The 23,601-nt window shown below is 40.9% G+C and overlaps 1 protein-coding gene across 1 annotated transcript; it reads right to left on the bottom strand.

Moving 5' to 3' along the window:
* Positions 1–299: 299 nt before the first annotated feature.
* Positions 300–23,587, bottom strand: GDAP2 (ganglioside induced differentiation associated protein 2). The gene is made up of 14 exons (XM_027730269.2): positions 23,479–23,587; positions 21,770–22,016; positions 20,137–20,276; positions 16,946–17,099; positions 15,322–15,410; positions 13,155–13,231; positions 12,384–12,543; positions 10,583–10,733; positions 9,664–9,740; positions 8,227–8,303; positions 7,508–7,647; positions 6,844–6,898; positions 1,992–2,135; positions 300–1,071 (listed from the first exon to the last, which is right to left on the bottom strand). Exons 2-14 carry the CDS (start codon positions 21,943–21,945, stop codon positions 1,024–1,026), a joined length of 1,488 nt encoding a protein of 495 aa, XP_027586070.1. The 5' UTR covers positions 21,946–22,016; positions 23,479–23,587; the 3' UTR covers positions 300–1,023.
* Between the last annotated feature and the right edge of the window lie 14 nt (positions 23,588–23,601).

Below are 23,601 nucleotides of genomic sequence, written 5' to 3' on the forward strand. Positions count from 1 at the left end.
TTTACAAGGGAGCCTTCTCTTTTAGCTTTCCATGGGCAGGCTGAAACACTTTTCACCTCCAAGTCAAGTAACCTGTGGCTAAGCTCTCTTGCATGTATCACGTCCATCACAAATCAGCGAGTGTCAGTGTAACAGCAAATAAAGGGACAGTGATACCTCTAATAAACAATATCTGCCATGAGAGGTTTGGGTTGGAGCCTCCATTTCCCCCTCTTCTCCATACATAGTTTAGGCAGATGGCATTCACTTACCGTACAAACACACCTGGCCATGTCAAAGGAGAACATAAACGGCTATAGTTAGAGAAAAGAAACCACAAATGCTTTTCAGTTTTATTCTTACTGGGAGGGTAGTGGCATCCTGACATGTCACATCATCCAATGAAAACTGACAGGGACTTTTTCAAGGCTCATAGCTCACCTAGCAGTTATGGTTGGAGTAATCTTGGCTTGGCTGTAGTACTTTGTTTAGCCTGCAGACGTGGCATTTCCAATTCCAGATAGTTTCGTTGGGTCAAGACTAAAGTAATCAGTACTAACAGAAAGCGAAAGTAATCAGATGTGAAACACAGATCATATGATGAGTGATGTGTCAGGCTGGTACTACACAATATTTGTACAGACCAGTCAGAAATGGGTATTACAAACAGAGCTGGAAAATAGTCATAGTTAAAAACACGATCGAATGCTTTGAATGGGTTTCCCAGAAAAGAGGAAGTCTGTTCAGAAAAAATAATGTAACAGGTTCAAAAAACAACAACAACCAACCAAACAAAAAATGCCTCTAGTGATCTTTAAATCAGCTTTTCCATTGGATAAATATATTTGAAATAGTTGTACAGTTCACAGTGGCATAAAGTTCTCTGATTGCTTGAGTGTTGAAAATATCTCATCAGTAAAAAAATACCAGAGCTGGGGAAGGAAAACCCTCTCTCTGAATTCTGTACATGGACAAATGCACAGGTTTTGGCAGGCATCAGGTCATTGGATCCATGGGAAACTGGCAGCATCACAGGACTGCAGATCACAAGTCAGGGGATGGAGGATAAGAAGAGTAGTAAGGCCCATTTTCCTGCAATGAGAACAGAACAAGTAATTGAACAAAAGTCTTCTCCAATACACTTTGGTGCAATAATGGCGACAAAGAAGCAGAAATAATTAGGTACTCATGTGTCTTTCATAAGATAGTGACTGCCACAATTCACCCAGTAGAGGACTGTGCTGGTAAACAGGCAGAAATGAGCCTCAGTTTTGCCTCTGTTTTGAGCAAAAAGCACAACTTGAACTTTTGCCATGAAACCAGAGCTGTGAAACAAGGGAGCCATGAATGCTGGCATAGCCAATAACTCAAGACAAAGCTGCTAATGCACACACACAGGCCTGGCTATTGCTTTGTAGTTATATCACATCCTCTTTGGAACGATTTTGCCAATGCAAACCATATTCATTCCATCATTTGGTCAGAGACCTGGGGTTGAGAGGGGAAGAGGTGGAGGGTTCGACACAAAGGCAGGGCATTCTTCTATGGTTCCATTTTTCCCAGGTGTTTTTGTTTTGTTTTTTTTTTTTCCCTTTTCCTGCATGCTTGTTAATATGTGGGACAGAGAAGATGAAACACAGATACTAATTCTTTTTTCCAGTCAGTGTAAGGTATATGGCAAGTATGTAACACGAATATTATCTTATCCACAGACTCTTAGTGTGTTATGTTACAGTCCTGGGCTGAGGAAAGGAACTTTGCCTCTTATGCACATAGGAGACTGCTTTAATGGGAAAGTATCCTGCTTCTTAGCCAAGGCCCCTGCTTGGGCTGATGTAGACAAAAAATTAAGAGAATCATTACTCACAGAAGAACAATTAGACTCTCCAGGAACCTTCCCCCTGTCTTCTCCCCATTCTTAGAATGTGCAAGTCAGTCCTTTGAAGGCTCTCACAGAGCAGAATGGGAGAGCACAAGAGCTGCACTCATGCTGGCCACATGCAATCACTTACCCTGGCATCATACTCGAGGACAAAAGGGGGGAGATCGATCTGTTCTGGGGGTATGGCTGCGAATAACTGCTGAAGGCTTTCCACATAGTGGATTTTGTCCTTTAGCCCTGAGACTGTAAAGGTTGTGAAAAACCATGCTGAAACCTGAAAATAAATCCCAACAAAAACAAATTAACACGGTGGTGTTTCAAAACCTTCAAGATCAAAATAACACTCCATTGTTAAACAGGCTTGAGTTAAACTTGAAACACTAATATCATCCCAATAACATAACTAGGTCAGGAAGTACACACCGCTGACTGCTAGTAAGCACCGTATTGTGAGCTTTCAAGCTAGTGTTTTCTGCCCGGCTGCCAGTTTAAGGTTCCTTTCTACTGTTCAAGAGTGACAGCTATTTTGCTATTTGACTTCAAAAATCCATCAGTATAGTGGCAAGTCTTCACTTCCAGTTTAGCCAGCTTTTTGACTCTGTCAAAAGCATTTTCAACCCTTTACATTCAAGTTTTCACAGAAAGCCAATGAGAGGGAGAGAGAGCTGTTCAGCTGTTCAAATGTTCTATTGAAATCTCCTTTCTTCTTTGGATTGGCTGAGTGAATGTGTCCTTTTGTTTTATCACCTTTTTTATCAAAGTCTTATCAATTTACCTCTGCGAGAATAAGTCTACCAACTTATTCTACAAGATTTTACTTTAAGTATTCACACCTCTCTCTCTTTCGGATATAAATAGGATATGGAAATTTTGTTTTGCGAAGACCACTAAGACACCACTGATACTTCTACAACTTATTAAATATTCCTGTTTAGATTGACTGCACAACTTTATCGTTTCAACCTACCTTCTCCAAAAGCATTGTATTACTTCTTGTTTATTTTTTATCTTGTCTTTTCCTGGCAGAATGAAGGGGAAGAAAAAACTGCTCTATAAGTTACAAATGCTCCTATTAGGGACTACTCATGTGGTCCTAGGCACCCAGCTCTTGCTGACCCATATTGAGCAGAGGGGGCTGGACCAAGGGACCTCCCTTACAACCTTGACCATTCTGCCACTCTGTTGGATAGTTTTACTTTGAGTGCAGTAAGTTAACAGAAAGAAGCAAAACCACAAGAAAAGCCTTGAGGGAAAGCAAGAGTTTAAAATAAACCGAAACATTAGGTTAATAAAAATTATCTGTCTGAATAGAACATTTAAAGAAAAAGTCAGTCCCACAAAACTGTCTTGGAATAACTCTGCTGCCTCCCTCAAAAGAGCATATTTTAATGAGAAAAGGACAATGAAAAAGTGAAAAGGAGGTAAAGAACAGGACAGAACATTGAGATCAGTTCTCTATTTTAAGGGCAGAATTAGATATTTATGTTAGCAGAAAGCAGGGAGACAGATTATTACTGGCATCTATTATTCACTATATTTTTCTAATAAGATCTCTTATGAGTGACACTAGATGACAGTTTAATGAATGAAAAATACCTTCTCAATCTTGTACTAAAGTAGCATGCCTTTCAAGGTGTGTTATGAACGACAATCATTAAACATAATTGCTATGGATATTTAATGCATAAAAGCCTAACAGGGAATATTTTTGCAGCCATCACAAAAATTGCTATTGGGAAAAGTGGTTTTCCCCACCCCTCCTCCCTATCAGTATACAATCTACTGCAGTTTGACACATCCTACCCAGTTACATAGAAAGAAGGGAAGGAGGGAGAAACATCTCCAGAGAATTTTTCTATTACCTCCATTCTTCATAATCATAGGTTACAGAAACAGTAATACAAGAGCAGCTATTTCCTTATTGGTAACTGGACATGAAAATTTAAATTATACCAAATCCCTGTTAATACACTAAAAGCAGAATAAGTTATACCAGAGCAGTCAAAGTTAAAAATCTAGACATCTGCTGAAGTTTTCTTTCATTTTTCATGTCCTGATGTTCTGAATAAAAGGCTATCAAAGTCATTCTGCCAAGATATAAAACCACAGTTAAAAGTATCAGTTGTCTCCTACAGAAAACCAGCACAACACAGATTAGGTGTGTCACTAATGCTTTAACTTGGTCATATCTCAAAGACAAACTTACTAAAATCTGGGAAATTTTATTGCAATTGGAAGGATCTTGCATACAAAAAAGACAAAAGTGATTTGCGACAACCTTTATATCGGTATCTGATCTCCAGAAACTGCTTTTAGGACTGTTATAGAAAAAAACAAAACAAAAATTGTTCAAGACAAATACAAAGATTATGATGATTATGAATATCTAATTTGAGTATTCAAGCACGTTTCGGTTTTGAAACATTCTTGATTCACAGCCAATTTCTGAAAACAGAATTTCTCTGGATGAGACTGTTTCAAATCCAGCCACTTATGCGTCAGCTCAGACCATGAGCTCCAAAAAGGTTGGTCTGAAGCGGTCTCAGAAGAAGAGAGTCAAGAAGATTCACACAAAAATGCCCCCAAAAGCCCTTCTTTTATATATCAGCAGCTATAGCAATAACAAGAAGAAGCACATTTACAAGCAAGAGTATGAAGGAACTTGTGATGGCATTTCATGGGTATCCTGACCTGAGGCCTGGCAGTGAAGTGTGCACACAGCAAGGGCTGCTGCCAGCCTAAAAAACTGCTGATGCCTATTTCATCACAAGAACAGTTAAATTTCAAAAGCACAAGAGAATTCAGGATCAGTGTACAAAAATGGATGGTACAATGACATATCCTGCTTCAGTTACTCTGTAACCCTCCTCCCTGCATACCAAACTCCATGAATTCTAGACAGGCAATTATCCTCAGAAAAGACATAATTTGCAACAGTTTCATATCTAGAAACCAAACAAAGAATCACTGTTGGCATCATGAAGCACATTGAGAACTATGATGCTTTTCTAGGGGCTTTTGAGTTTCCAAAAGCCATGATGAAAAGCCTCTTGATCCCTTTTAGCCCATAAATAAGCAAAAGCGACTCTAACAGATGGCAGCCATTTGCTGTGACAGGATTCAATACTGCTGTAAAATGCACAGTTTATATCAGAGATTTAAGAATGAGATCTATGTACAAGGGTGATGTGTTTGGGAAGTCACATGAACGCACAAGCCTTCCTCCTGCATTTGAGGCATGGGGCATTTTCCACTACTGCTAGGGGAGGAAGTCAGTGCTCCAAATAGGAAGATGAACCTGCCAAACATTTTGGAAGAAATTTGAAGCTTTTGAGCTAGCAATCTTCCATGGGGACAAGAGCCCTGAAATTGCCAAAAAAGGAGAGAGAAAAATCATTCCCTCTTAGCAGCCACCTTCTTCCCCACGCTTTCTGCTGCTTATTCCCCATCATGTTTCATAAACTGATAGTCCATGCAACAGTCAGCAGCAATCCCACTTGCCTTCAGTTGGAAAAAATATTGGCACAAAGACATGGATACACATTCTCTTTTGCCTCCAGCTGTGTTGCCAGAATGGGATACAAACCAATACTATTTCCAGCAAGTTAGAGAACTCTGTGTCTCTCACCCTCCCTGGTTCCCACCACCATCTGCTTCCCCCACAGATCTGTCAAGTCCCACTGCAGTTTCCAAAAGGACAGACAAGATGGCAATAGACACCAAAAAAATGTTTCTCAACCAACCAGAAATGTATGGGAAGAGAGGAGGGGGATGAAATGCTGCTGAGAATCTAATATATTAGTGCTTCCTAGCTTCAGCTTTTCCACTCAACTTTGTGACCTTAGTAATGTTCTGTGCCAGCTCCTACATTTTCAGGAGCATCAGAGCTGGAAGCTCTAATTCTAGCATGCAAGACCTCAGATCTGTACCCTGTGGGAATAATTAATATCCTAACTGAAACTGGAAGGTATGCTGTTGGGAAGCCTCAGCCTTAACTACACAAAAACAAGGAAGCTCCAAGTCTCATGGTGTGCCAGCTGTGCACACGCAAAGAAAGGACTCTCTAGAAATTTAGCAGTCAAAGAAATTCCTGCTGAACATGTGCAAACAGATGGGTTTTTTCCAGGCATATAATTTTCTTGAATTTAATCAATGTCAGCAAAAAGCAGAATAAACACAGAGGTTAATCTGAAGTGAATATGGAGGATCACATTTCTAACTGTTCTAATAGGACAAACAAAAATTGTAGAAAGGGCTGCTGCTGACAGTTCATCTGAAGTACTCATACTGCTGCAATATGAGTCGTGGGTATGAAGTACAGACGGGAGCCAGCTCCACGTTCTGTTGCCCCACACAGATCATAGCAAGGGTAACATCTTACTGCATGACGAGTTCAGTTTTTCATCTCCTGAAGGCTTAACAGGATTTTTCTGCACTCCATCAAAGGCATTCTTCCCATCTTTGCTACACTACACGTTCTAATCCAGACTAATCTCACTGCTGCTTGACACACTGCCCTCTGCCCTCACCAGGGCAGCTCTTAAGCGATCTGTAGCACACATGTGATACCTCTTGTGGGGAAAGAAAAGGTGAAACACCCAGAACATGAACTACACAAAAAATTTCCAGTGTTTTTGGTCATGGTTTGTCACCCTGCCAACCACACAGCAGCGACAAGGACAAAATCTTTCTCTCTGAAAGAAAGAGGACCCAAAACTTCCACCTCTCTCTGTTAAGAGGACTGATAAAACAGGGCACAGACAGCTTGCATCCCACTGGGGTTCAGCTTATCACAAAGGCTGGAAGACTACAGCTAGATCAAAGGTGAGGATGAATTTCAAGTTCTGACTGTGGATCCAGAAGATACTGCCTCATTTGGAAGCCTTCTATATGTATGTACCTCCACATTCCTCATACTACAGGCTTAAATGCTACTCCACCAACACACAAAATGTACTTTTCTTTTGTACTATTTATCTCACCTTCGAACGAAATGTTGGGTGGACAAAATACAGTGCCTTCAAATTCCTCTTGTACCTGGATTAGATAGAGAAAAAATTATTTAAAAGTGACTTCTAATTGAGTTCACCTACACAACCCAACTGTCAAAACAGATAATTTTGCTTAAGTGCCTGTGATGTAATTTTAAAAAGTTACATTTAATGTAAGGACAGATACCAAAAAGTAAATGTAAAGGTAAAAGAAGAGGAAAAAAAAAGCAGCAAAGCAGAATGGTTATTTTTCAAAGACATCACAGCCTGCAGTCTTTCAAGTGGACAGTGAAAGGAAGTTAAGGACAAATTATGATGCCAGTGTTACCCAGGCCTCTTCCCTTAAAACTAGCAACATACTTCAACAAAGCCAGGCTCCAAATGCTCCAGCTTTGGATACTGACAGACAATACAACCAGTGTACCTCCCTAACAGCTCCAAAAGGGAGACTGCAGAGGACAGAACTTCTGGTTTAACAGATGGCTTGGAGAAGGAAAGAAAACAATCTTCCTTTTTCTTGCCTTTGTAAGTCATTTAGGTCTTTGTCCCAGCAAAACTCTGTCACAAATAAACGGGAAACCACATACAGGGAATGACAAATATTTGCATAGCACAGTGGAAGACCAGAATGTGTTCTTCTCCTATTGACACTTACTTGGCATCAACAATATCATAGAGTTTCTTCAAGAAATTAGAGTCTAGTTGATTGTAATCATTTGTGAGCGTATGGAAGTACACCAGGACATATTCCTTCACTGCAATATGATCCATGACATGGATGAAATATAGGAGAGCCTAAGACAGAAAGAAATGAAATTTATATTTGCAAAGAACCCTTTCACAGTTGCATTACATCTTCATTTGCTTCCTTTAATTCATCTGGAAATCAGGAATCATGAGGCTGGATGGCATTATGTTTCAGCTACAAAAGCAGGGCCAACATTCCAAGTCTTCAACTTGACTGTAGTAACTTGGATGACTTTTTTGCCTATCTGACCTCACAGATGGAGATAAATTCTTGCCGTTTCCATGAAAAACTAATTTGACTCATTACATTTCACTCTTCATGTCTTCGCAGTTACAGAAGCAGGGCAAGTCCCTTCCTTCTTGAGAAGAAAAAGGAGTCCATATCAGCCCTATTTTTTCTACAAACAGACCAGTATCTAATTGAAAACTGTCACCCCAAAGCACATGTAGCTTTGTAAGGGAATACATACTTTTATCTGCCTATAAAATAAATTTCTATTTAATATCTTTTAAGTTTTCTACAGATAATGTTCCTAGTATTAACACTGAACTATTCTTATAATTAGCCTCTTATATTCTAAACATTTCACATGCAACCTACACAACTCTGGTTTTACAAAGCCTTACCTTTTCCATGTCTATCAATGTTACAGGGATATTCCTTCCAACCACCACCATCACTGTGCGGCCACAGTTATCTACACCTACAAAAGAAAGAAAAATATGTCTCAACTTCTCTCAGTCATGCCAAGTTTTGGAGTTGGTCCCTTTCAAACCAGGGAGAACCAGCCACAGCTCAGAATTTTTGCAATGCACCTGGTTTCCAACAGAGGAAATATGCTCAGAGTTACTGCTCTCACTATACCAGTACTTACTCTGATCCAAAAGAGCAAGCATCACATCTGAAAAGTTAAGTTTTAAGGACTGCAATTTTATGTTGCCTGTATACTCCATATTTACCTAAATATCAAGTAATAACATGTTTTTTATTTTAAAAAAAAACCAAACAAACTTCACTTGGAGTTCTACCACTGAAGCAAATTTCTTCCAAGAAACCAAGTTCTGAAATCCAATGCACTGATTCCCAGAGCACACCTTATGGTCCTCCTGCAGCCCACACAGCCTTGTTTAAGGCAAACAAAAGAACTTAAATTTGCAGCTACTGAGCAGAAGGTATCACACAGCCTTTGTATTTGCACAAAGATCAAGGTAAGCATCTGGATTTTCAGGAGGCCAAAGATATCAGCCAAAGCATTGAACAGACTTTCTCTGCAGAAACACAGCTATGCTTTTGACACCTGACTACTTGCCTGTTTCTTCCCATTCTTGTGCAAAGCAGCAATAAGCCATTGAATCTATGGGAAATTTTGTGTCCAAATATGATGCTAACTAAAGATCTAAAGTGCACTGAAGAGTTAGGTTCCCCACCTCCGCTTCCCGGGCTGCAAAAACCTTGCAGTTCTTTTCTTTCACTGAACCCTCCACCGGGTTGTTGAATCTCTCCCTAATCTCCCCATCTACTGAACTCAAGGTTGCAAATGTGCTTCCCATGGTACTGGGCCACCAGTACTAGGAGAGGCATACAGAGGAGAGCAACACATACCTGATCTGAGGGAAATAAAGCAAGTCATTTTGTTCAGGAGAGCTGTATTAAAAGTTGCTTTAGTAACTGCCTACGCTCTACACTAACCATCTGAAAGCAACGTTCATTTCTTTGTAACAAAAGGGTATAGGTAATTCAGACCAAAATAAGAACTATCTCACACAGAGCACCTTATGCATTGGCTTAATCTAATAGTACTGATTTACATTTAAACCTACAGTAATTTAGGACATGCATGTAGCCTCAGAGTGTTAAAGCAGAGCAGTTTAGAAGTTTACCACACAGTCTTTCACACCAATCAAGACAGAACTACTGCTTTACTGCAGAGGTGCTGCCTAGTTCTTGGCCAGCCTTCTATCTTAATAGCATGACCCACTGTATATGCAAGACCAAAGAAAATACTGTATTTTGTATTTTCACTTTAAGATGGTATACCTCAGTCATCAGTACCCTGAACTTACCTGTCTGGTACAAGGCTTTGAGAGAAGCAATGTCAGAGAGGTCTTCAGCTCTTGCCTGACACAGCCAGCGATTATAACTAGAAAGTTAAAAACATCTGGTCAGATCTCATCCCCCTTTGGACTAGCGTTAGAATCCTGAAAAGATATATAGGACAGGAACAACAAAACAAGCTTTTTCTGACTGAGCCCTCTCTGTAATTGGTTTTCCAACCTATGGAGCAACTATCAAGTTGTTAAAGAAGGAAGTGTTAAAAAGATAAAATTGAATGCCTTAGTTACATACCTAGTGATTTTCACTAGGGCAACAAATACACCTCTACTAGTAAGAATAGTGGCATTGCATTTGGGCTGAAAAGACCTCAGAGGTTTTTCCATTTAAAGACAGAAAAAAAAAAAGAAAATGTCTTTGAAAAGTCTAGAAGTCAAACACAACAACACAGCAACCAGTGTCAAATATGGATTTTTTTTCTCCCTTTGAGCGGTGCGCCTCATCTGACAAAACAAGCCAAACACCATGCCTCAAGAGGTCTCCAGCATGGAATTAGTTTCTAAAGAAGTGATAATGCACATTAGGGTTGTTTTGCTATCTGCCCAGAGCCTCAGGAGTGAGCAGTATTGAAACAGGTGACCCCACTACAAAAAGTGGTGACAAAACAGTGACATCTTGTGGCAAATGGATAAGGCAGCTGGCTGGATGCACCAGGTATGCTCCTGGGTTCATCACGAGCTTCCCTTTTCCTTGTACTGCCCCTTCCCTTCTCCCTTCAGGCCAAAGAGGCTACCACATCAATCCAGGGTGACACCAGGCTTTATCGGTATTTACTGGAAGATTAGGCTTTACAGATAAAGTCATCATAAGGGTTGGTCCTCTGAACAGCTAACTAACACAAAATATTCACACGGACAAGCAAATTCTCACTTCCTCTGATGCTGTTTTTGCAGTGCTGCCTCTGACAACTGTCCCTGAAGGATGAGGCGTCTCTGTTTATCAACATCTCCCTCCATGCGGGCAAAAGCATGGGAACCAATGAAAGACAAATCTGCCTCCAGACCCTCTTCATCTGAAGCATCTGCAGTAGAAACAAAGGCAGTGTAAAACGTTCGAGCAGCGTACAGGACAGCAATGCTGCTGATGAATTATTGTATGTCTCAGTGAGCCAACACAGTCATCATGCTACAGACTTAACACAAAAACCACAGCGTACCATGATGTGGCTCTGATACCTCACCAGTACCACTGACAGATTAGAGCATATGATTGATAACTAGACTCCCTTAAAATGTTGGTTTGCCTGAAAACTAACTGGGAAGTTCTAGTCATCAGCTTGTAACAAAGGGATAATGGTTAACTCTCCCGAAAAACGAGGTCTGGAGAGAGTGACTTGGGCTTTGTAGTTCTCCTTGTCACACAGGGAAAAATAAGTATGCAGAGGCACAGATGCTGCAGCTTTATTCAATTTAGAAGCTGTACTGTAGAAAGGGCTAGTTTTTTTTTTATATCATTGACATTTCTTGAATAAATGCTGTAGAGTTGGTGGTAATCTGAGTTTAGACATTTTGATAGTATTGTTTACAATATGATTCTGTGATGAAATATAAGAGCACAGGCTCACTTGTCAGCAAGGAATATTGCTAAGGCTTCTAAGCACTACCTCTCTGGGCAATCTGGATGGGAACTGTGTTTCCCAGTTTTAGTGTGACAGGCTATACTAGGACAAGAGTGCAGGATTCCACTAAACAAATTCACTTCTACATATGCAAACATAGTAATTTCATGAAGTATTAGCTAGTGTTTGAATATCTCACACTGATCAGCTGCAAATATCACTCTAACCAGCAGGTTGGACAGGGAAAAAAAAAGATTGGAGTCTGATCAGCAGGAATAGGTACAGTAGGTATCAAACTGTGAACAGGAAAATTAAATTGTCTGTATCCTCACTGCATATTCAGCCTTAACCCAACAGGCTATGCAAAAGCAGAAAATCTTTGACATTCATTCCAAGTTGTCTGCTTTTGATGATTTAAGGCTTTGCTTGGCGAAGTGTAAAACTTTCACATCACTGCTTAATAAATAAGGCAGAATGTGCCTGCTATGTCCATTTATATATTAAATTGCTTTGCTATACATATCTCACATCAATCCTGACATCTAGGTTACCTCTTTACAAAGACTTTCACCAAGCTTTGATACCCATTTCCCAACTCTGATCTCTGGGTTGATCTAGTTCTTTTATCTTTTAGGGAGTTTTGGCTAGTTTTCACTGCATATCTACTGGTTTGATGCACATCAACAGAATGATATGATTTGAAACAACATTTGGTAACATATAAGCAACACTCTGCTAGTATACAAGACAGACCATTAACTATAATGCCTTTTTCAGTTAGGGGTTGCATGAGACTCTGCAAAAAAACCTTCAAAGGTTCTAATCACTTTGGAAGAAAATTTACAGAGGGAATGAACTACCCCACCTCTCCCCATGAGAAAGACAGAACAGCTCTACTGCATCCTCTAACCACACCACTCTACACAACATGGCAGAAAGCAGAAGTTACTACTGTGGAACCCATGAAGCCAACGAGGCAGCTTGACAACTGGAATCATTAAAACCTGCCTTAGGCGAACTGAGGTAGGAAAACATCTCTCTGCTTCTTTTTCTTTTTTTCCCCACTGATTTTCACACAGAGATACTTATTCCAAAGTTCAGTTAAGAACTCACCATCCGGAACACCCGGCTTTTCCGTAATCCTGATCTGCCGCTCTGGTACTACAGGCTCCCCTTCCGCATTGCCAATATCTGCAGGGAGGTAAGGTAAGGATTGTATCTCTTCTTCCAGCGATCTTGGAAAATACAGAGGCAGCAACTTCTGGTAAGTGGCCTACAAACAAGAAAAATGCGTGAAGGGCCTATCACGCATCCTTGTTCTTCAGTTAAACAGCGTCTGCCTTCGCAGCAGGCAGCCTGAGCACAGTGTGGGGGTTCTGCCCAGGAACTGCCATTAGCAAGTCCAGTGTACAAGAGAGGTCAATAGTCAAACTGCCAACATCTCTCAGAATACAGATCATTAAATGTCAAGTTTGCTATTTCAACAGGTCAGCAAGCAGTGTTTAAGATATTTGTAGGTGATCTGTAGGCAAGCTAAACTGGCCCTCTTAAAGCACACGTTTGTGTAAGGAGGAAATTTTGTATGAGGAATTTCCTTTCTGGCTAACAGATATCAGTACTAGTACTGGTTCCTGTCCATGACTCAGAAACATGGAAGCCAGAAGCAAAAAGGTTCTGAACATGTCCACAGTGACTGCTAAGAGCATAAACACTACTGGAAAAGAGGTTGTGCTAGTAGGGGACAGAAGGATGCCTGTAAGACCAAAAGTCTATGTGATCTGAGGTGGAAATCCAAATCCAGCTTTACGATGCAGGAGTTAACACTGCTGCAGAAAAGATCAAACATGCGCATGAATTCTGGTGGAATGAACACCAAGGAGGTACCTCTTCAAGCTCAGAAACAGCAAACACCACCTTCTCCAGAGTCTCTCCATGAATCTCCAGAAACCTTCTAACTGTGCCTGCAAGGAAGATTAAATGTAGTTAGTGAAACAGGAGGAGAAACCTACACACAAAACTACAAGTGAAGAACTCAGAGGGAAGAGGAGAGAGCCATCAGTACTCATACAGACTTGTTCCAGGTTGTAGGTAAGTGGGGATTAAATGGTAGTTTAACACACCAAATGAGGTATAGGCCATATTGGAAGTTCCACTTCCACTCACTCCCTTTAGTGATAGACACAAATAGAGAAAAAGTCTCTCTTTGATTTTAACTTACTAGGCATTCCTCAGACTGTGAAATGTGATTCTACGGCCCTCAAAAATCAAGACAAATCCTTCCCTTAGAGAGTCCTGTGCAAATTGCTATGACCCTAGAACAAGCCACTGTGCCCTAAGTTATCAGGTAAGCAATATAAGCAAGCTACAGCAGAAGGTGGTCTGAGATAGGGTCAGCAACACAAAATCTCTGGAGCCAGCTAGGCCAGAGAGGCATACAAAAAATTATATTTGTAAATCATGAGAGAAAGTGTCCAAACAAATTGGTTGATTTAGCAGTATTTTATAAAGTAGCACATAGCCCTACAGAGAGAACAGAAGACAGCAATGAAAGAAGTTACTCTACACAAAATACCCTAGTGGGAGTTCAAGAGACAGAAGAAGGAAAAAAAGAGTTATTTTCAAATACTTCCTGAACAGAAATTCACGTATAATTGGGTTGACCTGCAACATTACTTTACATAACAAATGCAGTCGCGCAGTTCCACAGCAAACAGTTTTGAATGCATGTCAGCAGATCTTTTCAGATGTCTCAATCAACAGGCAGACAGCGGAGAAAACAACGGACTAATCTGTTTCTCCAGCGCCAGCATCTCTGCTAAACAGAGGGTAAGAGAGATTTCTCCTCTCAGCAAGAGGAAAACCCACTCCTTCCATCTGCAAGAACTTTCCTATCATGCAGTACCACCCTGCAGGAAGCTCCAGGTACTGGCTGGTGAAAAGCAGACGGAAGCAGGCCAATAGAAATGAAAAAGAGACAAGGGAAAAGTAAGAACCAGGTGAGTATAACATTACTGTCTGATTTTTTTCAGCCTAGGAAATTTTCTGATTTCTTTTCAGTAGTCTTCTTTTTTTTTCTTTAATAGAGTTTTCTCTTGAACACAAGGCAATTTGAAAACTTTTCGCAATGATTTTTACTAAGAAGTTCCATAAAAGAAATAGCTAAAGCAGAAGAACCCTTTCCCCTTGTTTGCTCTGAACCCAATTCATACTGGATTTGTTTGGTGGTTCTTACATTGGGAGACAGTGAACAGCTGATTCCTATTCACCATTTCCATGCCACTTACGAATTTATAGACATCTCCCCCACTGCCTTCAAGTTCAGTATATTCCACTCAGAAAGAGACTTTAGCTTACTTTGCTATTTCTTGCCTTTTCCTATTCTTGTTTACCTCCTCAACTTCTCTCTCTAGCATATTCTTTTTGAATGTGCATCTTTAAAGGGTGAACAAAGCACAGATTCATTGCATAACATTCTTAATTTTGTTGTGTCTTACTCAGCTTGCTGTTTTGAACTCCTGTGAGCCCTTGTTTCCATGGAACTATTATAATCTCAATGTTTTGCTCCCTAAGGTTAGCCCATCATTTTGCATGTGAAGGCAGAAGCGTGTAGGAGTAGGTCAGTGGGGAAAGAATATAAGTTTACAGTTGGATATGCTGATGACACTCAAACAGCAGATCAAATTCACTGTTGCTTGAGGTCTGTTTATAGCTATTCAACAGTAAGGCCTCATCTTTGCTATTCTGAACAATTTTCTCTTACCAGCAAACTCTCTCACTCACTGTTCAGCACCTTTTCAAGGTTATTAATTAATACATTGAAGCCTGCAAGTTCCAGCACAGATACTCGTGGATCCTTACTGATGACCTCCCAACAGAGAAAGGTTCACTTGTTTTTAGCTTCCATTTCCTGATCAACCACGGAAGGTCTTTTTACAGCCTCTAACAACTACAGACCCCTAAAAAAAGGTTTCCCCATATCAACAGCAATCTGTCAGAGGTAAGTGACCTGCTGAATACTTTTACAGTTTATGTTTCTTTCCAACAAACTTACGCAGTGCTATGTGGGTTGCATCCTCCAAGGGGTAGCATCTTTTCAGAGAGTTAACGACACAAAATCCTACAGAGCACATTGCCTGTTCCCTGAAAGACAGAAAAAGAGACACAAATGAATAGATGGTCAGGTGTGAACAAATGTCTGTCAGCACAGTAGGTAACACCAATAATTTTTCCCTGGCTCTATGCAGCAGTAACCCTCTTTCAGGTTTTTGCAGGATTCTCCCCTGGCAAGATGTATACATACCACCATTAAGCAGAGAAGGAGAGAACCATTAATTATTGCACAGTTTCCTCTGGTGCTTGTTCTCAGGTTTCTCCTCCTACCTCAGCTACACTGTTCTTGCAGTTTCTTGTATCCTAAATTAAGTTCTTCCCTCAAGCTCCCTGTAATCCTTTCCAAATTACTTTCCTTCCTGTATAGGACTGACAGTGAGGAGAAGGAAGGGAAAAGAAGGTGCTCTGTATTGCAAACACTCCTTTGTTCCCTCACCTGACCTATCACTTGTTTTGTTAGAGGTCTGGACGTGGCTTACTCAATCCTACCTATGATTAGAAAATCATCAGAATGAAGTGATGCATACTTTAAAATCAGTAGGATGCTTCCAGCACTGAGCCAAATTTGCAGAAGAGTAAAGCAGAGCTGTCAACAACTGTCATCAGAGAACTTTGAGCAAGCTCGGTTTGTAGACAATTTCACAAACATCCAAAGTAACTCTAGAAAATAGACTGAAAGGCATTCTGTATGCAGAACTATCAGAATTTTAAAATTGTTTTCAATGTGTTTCAATCTGGGCCTGACTTTGCTTGTTACTTCTGAGGCAGAACAAAACTGGTACATGCTAGAAACTTTAGCTGTAATCTTGATTATGAAACAGTTACTATTGCACCGTAATGCACAGTCCAGACCTGGAAGTATTGATCTTCCCAACCGTATGACATTGTTAAGTATATTTTCTGACCTTGCTGTTGCTCAGGTATATTTTCTGACTGCTACCATTACAACAGCTGTCACAGGAGAAGAACAGAATACAGGAACAAACACAGAAAAATAGAAAAAACCCCAAACCTGTTAGTTAAGAGGAAGTAGAAAATACCACCGATGAAAGAGGAAAAAACTACAAACCCAGCTGCAGCAACTGTAGATTTACAAGTAACCTTACACCTTGACTTAGAATTTTAGGTTTCTTTCGTATGAAGGTAGAGAGGTCAAACTTATGAACTGATAGAGCAGTCAGATCTGCCTGTGGGTTTATCCACATGGCTGCAGACACACATGAAGTTGTTGCTCGAGTGAGCTCATTTAAAGCTTTTTGCTGCACAGAATCCAATGCAATCATTAATGCTGTTTCTCCTCTGAGTAACTGAATGCTGCACAGCTCTAGCTACACTGTTTCAGGACTTGAACCAGCTCAGATCTCTCTTCACATTTTATCTACACCACAGCATAGATAACAAAAGGCACCAAGCATACAATGAAGTCACTAATGTTTTCATGTCCTTAACCAAACCCGGTTTACACAGGAAGGTATGCACAGACATTTGGCCTTTGTGCAGACCCGAGTTTCTAGAACAGATGTAGCACAGATGGCAAACCCTTGTGCAACTTGTGGTGTGCTTACTTTGCGAGCTGCAAGACGTTGCGGTAACAGCTGTACAGAGAACTCTCGGCCGCGGTGCGATACCGGCTCTTGTACTTGGGTCCCACTGTGTGAATGATGAAACGTGCAGCCAAATTAAACCCTTTGGTGAGTTTAGCCTCGCCTGTCCTGCAACCTGAGAAAAAATAAAACACAAACATAAATGTCCATGTCATGGTAAGAAAGCCAGAAGTATTCGAGCCCCTGACTTCCTGAAGTCAGACAACTTCACTTCATATATAAGTCAGTGCTTAAGACATCAAATATTAAGGATAGCACCCTATCTCACATACCAGCTGCTTAGCATCATCTAGGCAGGCTGAGGAGAGAACTGTGCTCATTCTTCATTTTAAAACTATGCATATAAGGACAAACCAGAGAAGAAATGATTTAATAATGTGCAGAGAACTGATGTACAAATATACTATACAGCCAGCAATAAAAAGTCCTTCTGAATTTAACAACTTGGTTTGGGGAGACTGCTTTTTGGATAAAATTATTACAAGTTCCTTAAACAAACCAGTTGCTGGCAAAGCTATTCAAAATGAATAGATCAAACATTTGTTCCATTTATACTCCCAGAATGAGGTATCTTGCTTTGTTTTGCAAGTTTTTCCTGTCCACAAGGTAGACATATGATTCTCATGGAGATCATACCTTCTTGACAGACTAGATGTCTCATCCCAAGGCAAGGAAATTCAAGCAATACATTTAATTGTTCCATTCACAGCACCCTCCAGTTACATACTCTGGAAACAGATACTGTGTTTGAAGTCTGTTTTTCCTTCAGCACCTGGAAGAAGAGTCTGCTAGAACTCCCCTTCTTCACCTAGTGAAGTCTAGTCCACTCCACTTTTGGACAGCCAGATATGGCATCAGTAATCTCTACACTTATAGAAGATAACACTTTATACTTCCCAATGCCTTCTGCCTGGAGATCTCTATAAAACTTAAAAGAACTAAAATGAGCGGTAAGTATTATTCTTATTTTAAGATACAGGGGGAAATGAGCTGCACAACTCAAGGTCTGTGGCAAAACTGGGAACAAAGTCAAAATCTTATTTTTTATCCGATGAAGTTTTAGACATTAGAATAGCTTTTTTCCAAGTTTAAAATGGAGACTCTGAATCCTCTACAAAATGTGTGTGGCAGAGAAAAAGCATTACTGAAGTTGGAAGACTACTGTGCATTGCTGTTACAGAAGGTCTTCATTAGACTGCAACAAGTATGTGTTGATAGCCAAGCAATCAATAGTACTTCATCTGCAAGCCTACCCTAGGCTATAGTATTTCTGCATTAATCAAAACTGACACTGCTCCCAGGAACACATAAGGTAGCTGAGCCTTAAAGAAAGACCAGGCCTTTGAAGGGTCAGCATGTCACATGCTTTAAGATCACGATTTTTCTTGGAATCTATGAAATGTGAATATATACCAAGCAGTAGGAATAAAGCAGGAGAGACCTAACTGAAAATGCACCCATTTTACAGCTTTAGAGCACAGACCATACATTTTTACTTTTTCAGCACAAACATTCTCCCATGAAAACAATTTCAAGGCTAAACGGGGAAAGAGGGCAAAAAGGAAGCAGAGGTGAAAGAAGAATCGTAAACTAATTTATTAACTAAGACTCTCCATCCACTGCTATTACCATGACAAATACATTTAGGGTGCTCAAAAGCTGAAGCTGTAACCCAGCCTCTCCTTCCTCCCCCACACGACATGTCGGTAGGGTGTCACAGAAGAACCGATTTCCAAAAAGCTCTTGGCACAAGGTTAAAAGAAAACTGCCATGTACAGGGAGTTGTGAACAGAATGCAGAATGCACTACAGTGAGAAGACATCAGTGTCTTCACTGGGGTGGAGGATGCAAAACTAAACATAATTCAGCATGGTAAAAGGAAATTTAAGAAGCTAAGATGAACAACTCCCTTGAGAGCTGACAGATCTCAAACTTTAAGGACTCCTTGAAATGTTGTCCCTCTCTTCCCACCTCACGAGAAACCCAATTTTATTTGGATTCTGGAGTACATAGCAGGCTACTAACTATTCTATAGCACCTGGTGGATTTTAACAGTCATTTCCACCCACATGACACACTGAATTTTCACTCTGCTATTAAAAGGCTACTGTTCCTCCTGTTTTACTTCCAGATTATTCACAAAAGGCAAGTTGAATTAGCAAAGTATAATTTTATAAAAACAGAGGATGTCTATTCATTTGTAGTTTAAGCTACAGAGAGTTCAGCTTAAAAATATTATGGCTCTTCTATCCATTTTGTTACTACATATGGAGACTGAGCTGTTACCCAACAGAGTGAGCAGTACTACACAGGGACTGGTTGGTCTCAAAATTCAGCTCAGTATCATAACTATAAATGTGAATTTTTACATGTGAACATTATTAGACTCCTCTATGACCTTGGATAACTATAAACTATTTGTTCCTCCCTTATTCCCTGTGCCTGTTAGATGAAAAAAAAGCCGTGTATTTTTAAATCTCATTGTCAGCCATAAACTCTGTTAATAAAGAATCTAGGCAAACCTCATCCATTTCCAGAATAGCTTTGCATTAGGGCTGGTCTTGTAACTTTCCAATAAAGTAACTTCTTGTTCACAAGAGACAAGTGAATCAATCAATTTAAGCAGGCACAAGGACTTTATTTAGACATGCAGTGTTTTATCAATTCATCTATTATTGTTATAGTTTCCTGAAAGACTGTGTGTATTTTAATACCCTGAAAGAGGATACACAAAGTGTATAATAGAATCCACTTAATTTTTGCAATGGTGAACTTCAATTCCCATCTTCACTGTGTAAACACACTGAACAGGATAAAAGCAAAATCTGAAGATGTACAAGAGTGGTCCCTTGAGCAAAAGGTCTGATAAGCTAACTGCTCAAAATGGCTTCAGATGACAATGGGAATTATTGTATCACAAAGTAAGGGCTCATCAACTCAAATATCTGCCACAGATTTTCAATTATCTGGAATGTGAACAGCAAAAAGAGACTAATTAGCGTGTATTTCCTCCATTTTTTTTCACAATTAACACCAGCTGTTGGGGGGGGAGGGCTAAGCTGTACCTTTTTAGTTTATGCCCCAATCCTGATGCTTTGTACTATGCAAAGATAGTAGTTTTCAATAAGATAAAAATGTCTCTGGCTGCTTACCTTTGAGCTTCTGGAGTTCATCCTTCAGGTCAGGCCCAGCATGCATGAATATACTTTCAGATACTGGATTCTTATCGGTGAGAGACTCATTACTGGTATTTACAATGGCCGTGCAGTTCAATAACGCGACATCTCCTTTCCTGAGGAAACAGTTCATTGCAGGCTAAATGTACGATTAAGCAGGATATTCTCAAATAAGCGCTGACAAGCAAGGAAATGCCAAGTTACAGGAAAAGCTTTAACAGTACTCCAGTGCCCACACAAGGTAGCACACCCTGATATGCCGAATCATCCTTTGCCTCTATCTGATGAAGACAGACTGCACGCAAACTGTCAGTCCCTTAAAAACTCCCAGCCTCAGCAGTAGCTTAGGGATGTATGTAAAGGCATAGAACTATGTTCTAGTTGTACGTAGGGCAGTTCAGACAGCAAACATGCAAAGCAGCTTGTTAAACTGATGGAGTGTAATACGTTCCAAAACCCCACGTATTTTCTTTCAAGGTAAGAGGACAATCCTTGTGTTACATTACTTTCAAATCGTCAACAATTTTTTCAATGTACTTCTTTTGGGTTGCTTACACACTATCCAGGGCACCTTACTGCTGCTGCTCTTCCTCAGACCACTAGAGTGACGCTGCAGCTGGACAAGTTTTCTTTGCTTTTGTTCCCAAATTGTGAACCCACAATTCGATCATGTTCATTCTGGTGTTTAAGGATCAGACATGCAGAAGATAAACAAGGCAGAGATGTGTAAGAGACAGAGGAGTAGCAGAACTGACCTGCTTTTTGTCACAGCAGCAGTCATTAGGGATTTTGGGATCAAAGAGCATAGGAAGGGAAATAAAGATTCCCACATGCAGGGAGAGATTCAAATAATAGTTGAAATTGCACACATTTATTACACCCAAGCCCAAGTCATAAGAGATATTTAACCTTTTACTCCTCTCTTCTTTTATTTAATCAGGTTCAGGAAATCCATGAACAGTCCCATTTCCTGCATGTATTACCCAGAAAGAGGTTCTCTGAATCTGTGTCCCTGAGAAATCCTTTTCTCTTCACATTGATTAATAAAGAGTTATTCTTCTAGATAGTAGGTTCACGAATCTGAGTTACAGTAAATAAAAACGGATGGAGTAAGTTCACCTCAGCACACTGTACTTTATCAACAGATTCATGGAGACAAAGAACAGAATGGGGGGGAGGGGAAGAGGAAGTGCCCAAACCACACGAAAGAAAGAAATACTGATTTAAACCAGAAAAGTGAAAGCAGAATACAGAAAAAAGCTAGTAGACAGCAAGTATATTTAAAAAAAAATTAAAAACCTCATATCAAAGTGCCCAACTAGGTTTTGATATTAAACATACAGCATCACAGTAGGAAGTACAGCTCCAGACTGTTGCACCAAGGACTGCTTATGAGCAAGCAATTTATACCCTGTGGTGGAGCAAAATCTCAGACTTGCAAATTTATAGAGAACAAAAAGATTATTTTCTTCCCAAATCTGTAATGTTTGATTCTAGAAGAGAGGATTTCAAGGCTTTATTCTACAGCAGTGATCATTATATGAGGAAATCAGATCCTGCAGTAAATGGAAAAGTGATGACAGACACACCAGGGCCACATGGAACTTACCATAAGATTATTTTTTCATTGATGTCTTTCCTGTATGGAAAAGGTGATCTAACATCAACTTGAGCCTTTCCAACAGGATTTTGGTGAGAGTCCAGCTGCTTGGCCTCATAGGCATCAGTCCAGCCTGGCAGAGTGTCAATATCCACAAATTGGGAAGGAGCACCCAAGGGATCCATGGGATGGAAACAACAACTCCCTTTCTCTGTTAACTTATCACACTCCAATTCTCACTGGAGTCTTCCAGGTGCTTTAAAGAAAGAAAATCAAACCGGGTCACCAGTTGTTCACTGAAAGTAATTCTCCTGCGGAGCCAGACCTCTCACAAGACTACAGTGCAATTACAACCAGCAGAAAACAGAAAAACATTGATTTCTCACTCAAGCACTCCCTCTTTCTGTTTTGTTACCGGTAAGGCAATGCAAACGCAGTGAGACACACCTTTTCCAACAGTGCAAGGTGAAAACACCCTCTCTGCTAAATTGGTCTAACTGACTTGTAATCTTTTATTTTGGAAACAGTGACAAAAAATTCCCAAGTGTAGAGTGGACCTCAGCCTTCCTGAAGAGTGTTATTTCTTTAGCTAAACAAAAAGCAAATCTGTAGCTGGGTATGTATCATCAATTCCTTCAGAGGAATATGGTCCAGGGCCATATTTGGAAAAAACAAAACCAAAAAAAAATACACAGCTTCCCAAACCACAATGCCCCCCAAACCACAAACCTTACAAACAAAGCTATGAAAACATCCTCCTTCCCTCCAAATCATACAGCCCTTGCAGTTCAGTGAATTCTGAACCACTGCAAACTAGACTCACTGTCACATAGTTCTTACAGTTGTGCACTCAGGCACAGAACTCCTTCACCCAAATAAGTTTTGCAAGAAAGAATAAAGCTGTAAATTTGAATGCTGGCCCAGTGAATTTGAAACTGAACTCTGGCATCAGACTAGTTTTTTTTAAAGCCTAAGATGACACTGGTTGCTAGATGAAGGCTACTATATTTTCATTGTGACTGCTAAACTACACTAGTGAATCATACTAGCACAAACATAACCACAGCAGTAACTTCAGTTTTGACATACACACATACTACTTAACTCTTTTCACAGGTTCATAATGGATAATAATTTAAAAGAGATTGCATCCACAAGGGGTAATTGTGAAACGTGGATTACAAAGCACGTTCATTAGCTAGGAGAAAACAACAAAACAACCAAGCATCCAAGCTCACACTGAGGGGTAATAAAGGCTGACAATGGGACAATGACAGCTGTAAGAGCATCTAAATAAGATTTCTGCCACAAAAAGCTGGGAGAAAGGCGACGAGCAAGAAGGGAAGAGCGGTTGCACTGGCTCTAACCAAAAGCTCATCTACAGCAGCGGCTTCCCCCTGACGAACAGCCAAAACCAGAGGTCTGGGTAAGAGGCAGGAGGAGCGGGGCTGCTCCGGGATGTTTCCCCCACGCTCGGTGCCCGGGCCCACCCGCGGCGGAGGCGGCCCCGGCGGGATGACGGGCTGGGAACGGGGCACAGAGCGCTGGGAGGTCCCTACACCCCCGAGGCGATGTGCGGGGCCCCTGCCTGGGAGGAGGCGCTGCCTCTCCCACCTCTCGCATCCAGGACACCGGCACCGCGCATCGCCGGGGCCCCCGCCCGGCTCCACCCGCTCCCTGCCCGCGCTGTCCCCCGGCGGAACCGCGCGGCAACTCACGGGCAGAGCCGCAGAGCCGCCGCCAGCCCCGCCCGGCCAGAGGGTCCCGGTCGGCGCCCGCCTGGCGACATCACCCAGGGAAGCTCCGCGGCCGCCGCGCTTCCGCTTCCCTTCCCGGGCGGA

Source organism: Pipra filicauda, unplaced genomic scaffold (assembly GCF_003945595.2).
Source record: "Pipra filicauda isolate LSUMZ 115617 unplaced genomic scaffold, ASM394559v2 scaffold69_size3009148_pilon, whole genome shotgun sequence".
NCBI classification, from domain to species: domain Eukaryota; kingdom Metazoa; phylum Chordata; class Aves; order Passeriformes; family Pipridae; genus Pipra; species Pipra filicauda.

Excerpts from the sequence above, each read along its gene's own strand:
- GDAP2 (XM_027730269.2), bottom strand. The coding sequence starts at position 21,945 with ATGGATCCCTTGGGTGCTCCTTCCCAATTTGTGGATATTGACACTCTG. Across the intron at positions 20,277-21,769 it reads AATGAAAAAATAATCTTATG|GAAAGGAGATGTCGCGTTAT; the intron begins GTAAGTTCCATG and ends CTGTTTCCTCAG. Across the intron at positions 13,232-15,321 it reads TGCAACCCACATAGCACTGC|GCACAGTTAGAAGGTTTCTG; the intron begins GTAAGTTTGTTG and ends TCTTCCTTGCAG.